The 12,211-nt window shown below is 35.7% G+C and overlaps 1 protein-coding gene across 2 annotated transcripts in view; it reads right to left on the bottom strand.

The window, feature by feature from the left end:
- Nucleotides 1-12,211, bottom strand: part of LOC145263788 (E3 ubiquitin-protein ligase UBR3-like) — a 181,947-nt gene that overhangs the window by 131,249 nt on the left and 38,487 nt on the right. For both annotated transcript variants that reach the window (XM_080120843.1, XM_080120844.1), the window contains exons 4-7: nucleotides 10,993-11,139; nucleotides 8,565-8,654; nucleotides 7,789-7,922; nucleotides 2,043-2,271 (exon numbers count right to left, since the gene is read on the bottom strand). In XM_080120843.1, the coding sequence (XP_079976969.1) occupies nucleotides 2,043-2,271; nucleotides 7,789-7,922; nucleotides 8,565-8,654; nucleotides 10,993-11,139 (600 nt within the window). The remainder of the gene's footprint in view (nucleotides 1-2,042; nucleotides 2,272-7,788; nucleotides 7,923-8,564; nucleotides 8,655-10,992; nucleotides 11,140-12,211) is intronic.

The following is a 12,211-nucleotide window of genomic DNA, read 5'->3' as shown; positions in this document are numbered from 1 at the left end:
ATTGAGACAGACTAATATATCTGATTTAATAACATTCCTTTCTTCTCTCTTTTTCTTCTTTTATTTTTTTTTTATTACATTTTCACCCCAAACAAGGCACATTGCCACTTTGGTGTAGGGGGCTACTATCAGGGGCAACAACTACTGCGGTACTATGTAGGGATTTGGGCAGCAAGATATCGGTTCACATTGCACTTGAACTTCTGCAGGTCAGTAGAGTTGGGGAAGCAGGGACCTGGAATGGAATTCAAAAGTCTAGAGGTTCTAGGGAAGAAACCACTGGAGTAGAAAGATCTTTTACATCTAGGGATCTCTATAGTGTGGGGGTGGGATTTTGCAGCCTGTCGGGTCTGTCGAGAGTTCATGTCATGGGGACACAAGTGCTTGCAGTTCGTTAGAGCATTCACCATTAAAATACTTGTAGAACAGGCAAACAGAGTTGTAAATCAACTTCCTTTCTCTTTCTTCCGTCTCTAAGTTTATTATGTAATAAAGAATGCCAGATTTATTTGTAAAACCCATCTCTTCGTTTCTTTTTTTTAAAACAAAGGAATCACCACTTATCAAGGCCCAGAGGCCACTCGAGGATAAGAGTTAATGGGTATACATTAATGAATGTAATTATGGTGTTTTTAACAGATATTGGGATTTTTTGAAAGTTGGATTACATAGGGGTATGGTTCATCAAGAACTTGTTTATATTGGACTTGAAGACAATCAGATTGTAGTCATCTGGGAAGCAGGCCAACGGAAGAGAGTTCCACTGGTGTGCAGTTCTAAGAAAGAAGCTCTGCTCATGGAATCTATATTTAGGTGTATGCACAGATAAAGAGTGTGGGAAACTATTGGTGGTGGTTCTGGCTAGACGAGTGTTTTTTGGTGAAAATCTGGCGAGGGGGGACCATAGATTGAAGCTCAGCTGAGCACCTGCCATGAAAATAAGGATAAACCAGGGGCAGGCTCGCTACGTCTCTTCTGTGAGAAAGAGGTTGCAGGGAAGAGAAAAGGGCATCCCCCACTAAGTTACGAAGTCTATTTTGAACTCTGTCAAGGCAGGATAAGTAGCTTCTAGCAGCTCCTGCCCAGCTGTCATTAACCTGTCGGAAACATCTTAGTTGATCTCCATGGCCCCCTGTGCTCTTACCAGCTGGTCTTTTCACACCAGTGCTGAGAACCAGATCTTTGCCTGTTTCCATAATAATTTATGAGAATCCACCAGCAAGGTCGGTTGACTTTGCCTGAGTTGGTTGGTTGTTTTTGTTATACGGCATATCAACCCTTTTCGAGTTATTTAATGCCGAATCCAAAGATTTTGAAGAAAAATTTTTTAATAGAATATATTTGTTGTTTTCAAGTCGGTTTCTATTCAACCCATAGTTGGAACCCTAACAGGTACTACCACTCCGGGTCAGAGTGGACCTGGGAGCAATGCTAATTAAAGGGTGGCTCCACACTCCCCAAAGCCGGAAAACTGGGGCCTCACCACTGGATATAGTTTAAGGTCATATCCAGGACCCCCATTGAGGGACTTTTACCCTCTGCAGGGGGACAGTCGGTGTATTCTAATGCCCCACCGACAGGGCCGACTTCGCCTGGGATCCATAATATTATCACAAAATTGATAGATTAGTTATTAAAGAAAAAATAATGTCAAGTATGAGAAGGAGAAAAAGACAAAACACAAAAGGAAAGATGATTTGGTTTAAAAATATATAGGTATTAATTTACATAGGAGAAGAGTAGCTGTGTTAAGGATGGATTGTGGGGGACGAGTCGAGTGTTTGGCAAAGGAGAGAACACGTTGAAATTTAAAAGTGGTGAGAATTATGGTGTTAGTGAAGAGGAGTGCTGTCAATTTCTATTTGATTACAAGTTATCTTGGCGACAAAGTAAAGTTTATACAATTTGAGAGTCGGATTTCTCTTAGAGTTGGTGGCGTCATGTTATGTAGCAGTGTTAATCAGGATTCAGACACTTTATTAGATAAAATGAAAGATAAAACAATAAAAAGTAAGAGAATGAAAAGGCATTGCCAAACTTACTTTGCATCGTGCTTTCTGTAAGAATCGTTTCAACCATGTGCCGTAAACTAAGAACCAAAATGAACTGCAGGTTGTATTCTTTGCACATTTTACGAGCCAAGGATTCGTTACTAAAAAGCTGGACACTTATATGTACAACACGGTGACCCACAGCATAATGGTCCTTTGATCGGACCAGGACTAACGACACACGACTGTAGTGCAATACAAATGCTTTCGTAAATGCTTGCTGTAAAAAAGCATAAGATAAAAACGACAAAATTAATTTAAAGAAGTGATTGCAAACATTGGGTTCTTTGATATGACAGAGATGCATTCAAACATTCGTATTTTCCTCTAACAACACAATTGAACCATAATAATGTGCTCTTGCCTTTAATAACTTTAATAAAAAAGAAAAATTACTCTATAATAGACAGTTTAAAGGCTTGTAACTAATTCATATTATTTGGATTCTCATCTTGAACGTCATTTGCACAATGTTTTGGTCGATGTAATCTCCAACCTTCTTCAGGTGTATCTTGTTGAACTCGGGAATCTGCACAGAATTCCGAATGGGACTCTTTACTCAATCCACCAGTGTAGCATGCTCTTGTTCTGTCTGCCATGATTGGGTAGCCGTCCTATAATAGTAATTTGCACAAAAGGTCATTTGTTTTAATGGTACCACTCCCGTTTTCGTAGCTCTTAAACTTGTTTTTTTAGTTAAAAAATAGGATGCATTACTTTTGGGACAATCCTTAATATATGTCTGTTTATTATTATTTTTGGTGTGATGAGGGGGTCTCTTTGAATTGAGATTCCACTGAAACATGTATGCACATATGTAACCAATAATGTTTGTATAATAAACAGATATATATATATATATATATATTTGTAGTCATCGACATACAGTCTTGTTTCGTTGTACCACAACTCATCAGTGCCGCTAGACTAGCACCTCTCCCAAGCCGAAGATTGAACCTAGAACCATCGTGTTGACAGTCAGCAGTTCTACCGATCGACCTATGGGAGCGGCGCCTGTAAATAATCTCGCCAAATGTCTATTCAAACAAACATCCGTCCACCACTTTTACAGTGCTATAACCGCTTTGTTTATAAACAAAGAGCGAGCGTCGCATTTTTCAGTCAATTAAGTAGCGGGTGAGATTACTTACGACAGTGCTCTACCCATATATATATGTGTATGTATGTATGGATAAAATATCAATATGAAAAATATAAATGTTTACATCTTTTCTGTATTTATTTCCTATGTGTTGACATGTAGGATATATATATGTAACCAATAATGTTTGCATAATAAATAGACTATATCCCAGCTCTGTCCTTCATAGAGTTTCATTGGATTTACATCTAGGAAAGCAATCTATACAACCATTATATATACATACATACATACATAACTTTATATGTTAAATTTAGGCAGAATGATAGAATGAAAGAGTGTAAATAAACTTCTAATTTAAACTGAATAAACCTTCACCTTGGATAGATTTACAAAATAGTTACAGCTGTGGGTGTGCACCATATTAGCTTAACTTCATAAATTAAATTTGAAAGGAAGGGAATCTCGTTTTCATTTTTTTTTTTTTTTTTTTTTTAAAGTTACCTTAATTTTTTGTTATAAGCTGGGTATGGGGCAGCCAAACCAGCTGCCAATATTCACCCACTTTTTATTAACTCCTACAGAGAGTTCATAAGGATCCTCATTGTCCTCTTAAGTGGATACAGAAAACAAAATGTTTCAGAAGTTTTTTTTTTTGTTTTTTTTTTTAAATTTCTATTATTCAGACAACTGTTTTCATCTTGGCCATTATTTTCATAATACTTTGACTAATAATGAAACCTCTGACCTTCTCCCAGTAAATCTTTTTGAACCTCTGAGCTTATATGGAATTTTGAACTGAATCATTTAAACCATGGGGTAAGATTATTCTTGTTTCATCAACCATGAGTGGCTAGAAGTGTTAATTATTAGTCAGAAGTAGTAGTACTATTCATTTAAACCAAGTTTACACCGGCTAAAATTCATACAACAGTGGCACGTATCCACTCTCGCTTGTTGAACATTGTGTCACTTTCAGACATGATAGAAAGCGCCTATCACTCTTGGGATTTGTACACAACTGGCCAACTAGTAGATGGTCTGTAAAAAAACAAAAAAAAAAAACAGTTTTCATCAAACGGAAATGAAATCAGGTCTCCTTTTCTAGGGCGACAATTTTACCATTCCACCCTGTAGAATTATCGGATAAGAATGTTGATTAACAAATGACAATTGTCTGAAGATTTTGTATTATTTCGGAGCTCTACATGGCGACTAGAAATAATGAAACGCTCATCTTTTGGCAATTATATTTCTTTCACAGACACTCTTGCAAAGCTCACTACCGAGTGAAAAATATTTTTTCAACTTTTTTTTTTTAATAAAACGAGCCAAGTCAAATTATTTAAACAATAAAAAGTTTAAAAACAATATACTTTGTTTTTTTTTAACAAAGGCTGTTTAAAAAAATATCTGAAGAAATCAGAATGTTTATACCTTCGAGTATCAACATAAAATTTGTTGTATATTTTTAGAATTACACTTATTAAAAAAAAAAAAAAAAAATCTTTATGATGTACATACTTGCCATAGAACGAAAATGTCATATTCTAAAAATCATGTGGGTTTGGCGAATAACTTTTCTATTTGGCTAGTAACCGAAAATATTTTGTTGTCAAAGGTCAATTAAAGATAAATTTGTCCATAGAGTCCTGTTCTCATCTTGCATCTCATCTTTGAGCTGATATAACCTCCGACCTTTTCCAGGTGGGCCTTTCTGTCAAACTTGGGAATTTGCATGGACTTTTGAACTGCAAAGACCTGTGGTGTAACCAATAAAATACTAGGTAAAATTATATGGCATAATCACGTTAACACACTGGTTCTTGTCAGATCACCGAAGTTAAGCAACGATGAGCCTGGCCCATACCGGATGGGCAACCATTTGGAAATAGCAGGCGCTATATGTGCTCTTTGCTTATTTTGGCATTGTTTCTAGTGGTCTTGAATTTCTACTTGCCACTGGAATAAAAACAGTGATGACCCAGAAGAGGTGTGGTTGGTTATTATGCAACTCTTGCCTCAAAAAACTTCACGTGCAAGTCACACCATCATCAGTAATGTTTGTGGGCTTCATCGACAATGCTGGACAAAATTTTTTTTTTCTTTTTTTAAAGCAAAATTCAGTTGTAAGTAATACTCTTCTGAGGATTGAAGGTTCAATCTTCAGTGCGGCTGATACAAAGAATATAACTGAATTACTTGAGACTTTTACCCGATCATGGCTGACAGAATGAGAGCATGTTACCCCGCATAATTAAAGAGTTCCGGTTGAAATTCCGTACAGATCCCAGAGTTCAATAAAGGGAAACCTGAAGAAGGTTGAAGGTTACAGCAGCTGAAACGATGTTAAAGTAATACTTAAGATGAGAACATCATTAATCCTCATTTCAAAAATTCAGAAACACAAAAATCTTCTGGGAGGTTGAAGGTTACAACAGCTGAGCTAGAAGACTACTCACACCTGAGAGTATCCTGTATCTCTACACGGCCACCATTCTCCTATGCATGGAGTATTGTTGTCACATCTGGGCAGGTGCATCTACCACTAGCCTCTCCCTCTTGTAGAGTTTTCAATTTAATAAGCCCCACTTTGTCAACTAAGCTCTAATCCCTGTTCCATCATCACAATGTTGCATCTATGTGTCTGTTTTACAAGTATTTTAATGGAATGTACTCTGATGAACTTGTTGCACTTGTGCCCTCTTGATGTACGACAAAAACCACTTTGCAAATAAAAAATTTTTTTTTTTAAATCACACTCCTTCACTGTTGAGGTCCCTAAATGCCAAAAAGCTTTCTACTCTAATAGTTTCTTCCCTCAAACAGCTAAACTTTGGAATTTCCTTCCTGCTACCTGCTTCCCTGAATGTACTGATATGCAGAAGTTTAAATGTAATGTAAACTAACATCTTGTTAATCTTTCCTAGGTATGGTCCCAAATAGTAGTCTCTTACGTCCAAATGGTTATATGCCTTCTTATGGGGTGAACATGAGTAAACAAAATGTGTGTGTATATATATATATATATATATATATATATATAACTATTCTAACAGGCAATGGCTGAGGTAATAAGGACAATCTTTCTCTTGTTAAAATAAAAAGTTCAGTTCAAAATTTTGTACAGAAGTCAACATAATATTTTGTCTTTACAGCATATCAACACCTTTTCGGGTTATTTTATGCCAAATTCAGTAATTTTGGAAAAAGGTTTTATGTTTCGAATTCTTTATATTTTCAATTATTTATCAATAGTGTTTGGTTTGGTTGTTTTGTTTTATGGTATAGTCACCCTTTTCAGATTATTTAATGCTGAATCCAGTAATTTTGGAAAAATGTTTTTGTGTTTCGATATCTATTCATTGTGTTTAGTTTAATTGTTTTTTTGTATAAAAAAAAAAAAAAAAAATGTTTGTGTTTTGGCCTTTGCAGAACAATATTGAGATTTGCAAAGGGGAAAGAAAAGAAAAAAAAAACTTCATCAATATTTGTTGTATTTAAGTTAGGAAGCTAATTTCTTAAGACTGCCTGATCTGGTATCACCAGAGAATCCGACTCAAAAATTCCCAAGTTAGAAAAGATGTACCAGAAGCAGGTCAGAAGTTACATCTGCTGAAATGTAAAAGTAACAATCATAATGAGCATACAGGGTGGAACCAATAAAGTGTCACCCTAGAAAAGACAACATGATTCCATTTCTGTTTGATGAAAACTGTTTTTTTTTTTTTGCTGCAGACCATCTACTTGTTGACCAGTTGTGTACAAATCCCAAGAGCAATAGGAGGAGCCTTCTATAATGTTTGAAAGTGACACAATGTTTGAGCAAGATTGGAGATGTGCTGCTGTACAACTTATTCTCTCTATCGATCCAAGTTATGACAACAGGACCATTGCCAGCACCCTCAAAATGCATCACTGGATTGCCACAAATAACAGGGACGTACCCAGGGTGATGAAAACAAAGTTTCTGGCCACGGTTATGGTCTTTGGTGTGATTTCAAGTGAGGACCACATCATGCCACTTCACATCTTTAAAGTTAGCTTGAAAGTCAACACCAAAGTATACCTGGATATGCTGAAGAGCGTGGTGCTCCCCTGGTGCAATCAGGTGGCTGCTGGCAAACCCTGGGTGGGGCAGCAGGACTCCGCGCTGGCACACAAGTTCAAAGAGATCCAGGCTTGGCTTCAGAAGGAGTGCTATGACTTTGTACCCTCCTCTCACTGACCCCCTCCCCCTTCCTCCCCTGACCTTAACCTGCTGAACTACTTTGTTTGGTCATACGTTGTAACATCACCAACATGACCTTCCAAAGACAGCCTGATCGCTGCCATCCACCGAGTATTTGCTGAGCTTCTGCTGGCGCTTATGGAAAAGGTATGCTTCTAGTTTTGGACTCATATAGAGATGGCGATTGAGGCTGAAGGCAGCTACATTGAATAGATGTCAGCTCTACTGCATAATAAAGTTACCTGAATTGATTTTTTCAATAAAAGTTTTAAAATAAAGCTGCAGTGTTGTTTTCTTTAGGGTGACAATTTTATCGTTCCGCCCTGTAATTGTCCAATAATGCAAAAATTGGAAGAAATTAAAAAAAAAAAAAAAATGAAACATCGATCATCCTTTTTTGTTACCTTGTAGTCTTCATCAGGCAACAGACTCAGCAACAAAGTGACCATCTTTTGCGGCAACTCAAACTTGACCATCCAAAAGACTAATTCATCCAAAAGGGTCGAGTGTACCAGTTTCTGATCCAAGCCATTCACATCTTCAAAAAAGAAATAAGGTTAAGAGATTTTGGTACTTATTTAGAATTACAATTAAAATATTTAAAGTTACAATTAAGATATTTAGAATTACAATTAAAATTTTTTAAATTACAATTAAAAAAAAAAAAAAAAAAAAAAAAAAAAGATACAGAAAATCTTTATGATGTATACTCACAGATCGAAAATATGGTATTCCAAAAATCATATAAATTGGTCAAGGAAATTTTTTTTTAATTAAGAAAATCAAAATTTATAAGGAAGCAAGACAAGGTCTGGGAGCACCAGTTTGTTTTACAATTCATGGGTGACAACTCAATTCGACTACTGAGATCTTGTTTTTGTTCCAAATAATTAAAGCTTTTTTTTTTTTTTTTTAAATCACTAAAAATTGTACATTTTGATTTCCTTGAATAAAAAAGTTACTTGATCAATTTATGTGATTTTTGGAGGATGACATTTTCATTTTGTGAAGAGTACATATATCATAAAAAAAAATAAGTATATTAGGGAGGAACAGAAGTTAAAAAAAAAATTAAAAAAAAAAAAAAAAAATAGTGCTGACAGGACTTGAACACAGCAAATCAATAAACTGTCGCAGTGATCAAACCATTATTGCATGGTCTACTTATACATATACTCACTTGTGAATTGTGCAAAAGTGGCTGGTGCAGACATTGCTTTAAGAGCTTGTATATAGTTGACCTGACTCTCAGCATGATAATGGCCTTCACCTGTAAAGAGAGAAAAAGATTCCAGTCTACAAATAGACAATAAAAAGCAGCAATGGTTAAGCAAATAAATAATCCTTGATTCTTGTCCAGAATTTCTCCTATATAAAAACACAAAAAGAAAAATCTATATGTATCGTGATTGAAGAAAAATATCATAGTCCAAAAATCGTGTAAATTGATAAAGTAGTCTGATTTTTAAATTAAAAAAATCAAATTTTATGAATGACCGTCTCGCCCACCATCTTGAAGAAAAAAAGCAAAAAAGAAAAAGAAAAAAAAAAAGAAAAATTAGTTTCATCAACAGTATGTACATACAGATATTCTTTATTTTTAATATGGGGGAATTCAGAACAAAAACCTAATCCTCCAATCTATAATAAAGAGCAATGCGCATTTATTTGTAAATAATCCATCATACAACCAAAGTCTGTCAGATAATTGAGGAAAATCTATTTCCATAATGCTTGCTTTCTTTTAATTACCTCCTTTTTCTTTTTAAATTTATTTTTTCCCTATTTCATGTGAACCATGATTATCTTTCAATTTCATTTGAAACTGCTTTTATTGAGGTTTTTACCATCTGCATCATTTTTAAATGTCTACGACCTACCCCCTCCCCAATCAAAGAAGGAAAAAAAAAAGCAAATTCAAAGTTTTTTCTTTAGCTCATTAAAAAAATATATTTTAAACTCACAATAGTTCAATCTTATTGACATAAAAAAAGCATTGAAAGACTTACACTGGAAAGTAAAAAGCAAGTCAGACAACCTACAAAATTTGAAATGAATTTGGAAAGACATCAGTTCAATAGCATCTGGGCCACTTATGAATACGTGACTACCTGGTTTCTGTTGAGCCAAGTTATAGTTCAGAACAGTTCAAAGAGGGCGGCCATCCCAGGCTTTACTTTCTCTCTTCGGGAGAGGTAAAGTTTATTGCTAATTATTTGAGACATCCTTAACTGGAGGAACAGCAGCAGTGCTGCTCATGCCTTTTTGTGGACCAAAATATACACACACCTCTTGTGTGCTGGCTTTTCAATCCTCACCTTCCAGTCTTGTGTCACATCTTTCAACAGTGGTAGACAGGTAAATACGTACTACAGAAGTTAAATCAAAATAACTTTTCCCTTTTTTATTTATTTATTTTTTTAAATTAGAACTCACTGTCAATTTTCATCAGAATTTTTATTTGAAACTAGCAGGCTGCCTGGCATTGCCCAATCATAAAATATGCATAAATATTATAATTTATACAGAAACTGAGACACGTGTGTGCGAGCTGAGATCGAAACCAAAACCTAAAGACAGGAAGTCAAGTACGCTAACCATTGAACCGGCTTGACATGATCTTTAAGAAGTGTTTTCAAACCTACTTATTTTAAATATAATAAATCTGTCAGGTGAACCATTCACGCATGCGCATTCATGAAACAGTTAGCAAACAGATAAAAATCTGACGACACCCATGTACCAATTTTTCAATTTTTTACCCCTTAGCAGTCACTGGATGAAAACCCGATTAAAAAGTTTTCCACATGTCTGAAAATCCTATGTACCAATTTTCAAGTCTGTAGATCAAACATCCATTGAGTATATAGGTTGAGAAGTGTCCTCACACACACACATTCTCACTTTTATAGATATACTAGCAGGGGTGCCTGGCGTTGCTCGGGTGTTTGGAGGTGTATGCTGTGCAAAAAAAGCAAAAAAACAAAAAAAATGGTTAATTTTTTAAAACTTTGACCCCTATTATGACCCCTTAAAATTTATAGTTTCGGGCTCAAATCACTTTATTAAGTTAGATCCAGGTTCAAGGAACCTATATCTAAAATTTCAAGTGTCTAGACCCAAAATTGTCGGAGGAGTTTGGTAGAGTTCTTAAAGGTCAAATCGTTGAAATTTGACCCCTTAACAGCCAAATTTCTGGCTGACACCCGTCACATCGATTTTCCCAAATCTCAGTACCCGGTATTTCAAATTTCGAGTCTATAGACTAAAAATTGACAGAGTTATTGCGTAGGGAAATGTAGACACACAGACAGACAGACAGACACGTTCACTTTTATAGATATATAGATAGATAGACTAAGGAGAAAAATTTGTGCTACCTCCGTTTATTAAGACACAGTTTGGATTGTGATGGCCCTAGGACTTAATATAAGATATTAATGAATGATTATAACAAATGAATGCGATCGCAAATACGTGCAAAACATAAGTTAATGGCTGGTAGTCTGATCATAATTATTTTATATGTGGCGTCCTATTTTATTAAGATAGAGAAAGAGAAGAGAAAGTTTAGTTTGCGAAGGTGTCAAAGTAAAACTAATACTTACTTTTAATGAATCTTTCATAGACACTTGTGCTCGTCAGTGCTTCCCCCATCACTTTCATCATAACGGCTCCCATATCGCAAAGGCTGTGCAAAAAACTCAAGAACTGATCGGCTTCTTGCATAATCTGTAAATTTATATCAGCCACTTCTGAAAAAAAAAAGAGAGACGATCAAATATTAGCAGAGACTTTCACATCGTGATTTGCATATTAAAACAATTTTAATAAGATGTAGTTTGCTTGAAGCATTGTGAACACAGTCACACACAAACTTGGATTTTTTTTTTTTTTTTACAAGAGTCACCACTTATCAGGATAAAGGTAAATAAGTGTATGATGGTCACCGAAACAGCATATTAATCGTTAGTGGTGGAAATTAAGTACAAGTTGATTATTTAAGGGATCCACAGAGTTCCACAGGCGGGTAGTTTTAGGAAAGAAACTTTGTCCATGTAATTTGCATTTAGATTTAGGCACAGATAGAGAGTGGGGGAAAATTGTTGATAGTGGTTGTAGCTAAATGAGTATTTATGTCAGTATGAATTTTAAGAGCGTTTCATTAATTACATGTCAGGGTAGCATAGCAGCAAACGAAAACAGACCCAGCGCACTTCACAAGTGAGATGTTAGGGTGTAGAGGTCAGCTCCCTCTTGAACCAGGCCATTCTACGAGGGACGTTCCAAAAGTAAGTGTTTTTTTATTCCGCACAAATGAATCCGAGGGGATTGCAAATTGCATTGTTATGATGACTGAATTTCATGATCTAAATGGTATATTACTCTGTTGCAGATATTGACGATGCGAGACTCTAAGAAAGGAACTCATGTCATGGACATGTGCCAGAAGCAGAGATGTGTCATCGAATCTCTGGCAAAAATGCATTGAGAATGGTGGTGACTATGTAGAAAAATAAAGCAGTGTCGACTCGGGAGAGAAGTGGTAAGAGATTATGCGACCCTTGCTTCACAATTTAGCATGCCATCCATCATCCCTCCAGGATGATCAGATGGCCCTCATCATTTTGACAGATAAACATTCTTTGAATTTAATATTCCCTAGAAACTTCTTCTCTGAAGAGTAGATACTGCACCAGAATATAATCAGAGATTCTAACCTAAATTTTCTTCTTTCTCCACTGTCAACAATCTCTCTCCAGTTATCACCTTGTCGTTTCCTAGGAGATCATTTCAACCATTTCAAGAGGTAACTATTTCTTTTAG

This window comes from Euprymna scolopes, chromosome 39 (assembly GCF_053919585.1).
Source record: "Euprymna scolopes isolate OS-2025 chromosome 39, ASM5391958v1, whole genome shotgun sequence".
Classification (NCBI taxonomy): Eukaryota; Metazoa; Mollusca; class Cephalopoda; order Sepiida; family Sepiolidae; genus Euprymna; species Euprymna scolopes.
This window is presented reverse-complemented; position numbering and strand designations above follow the sequence as displayed.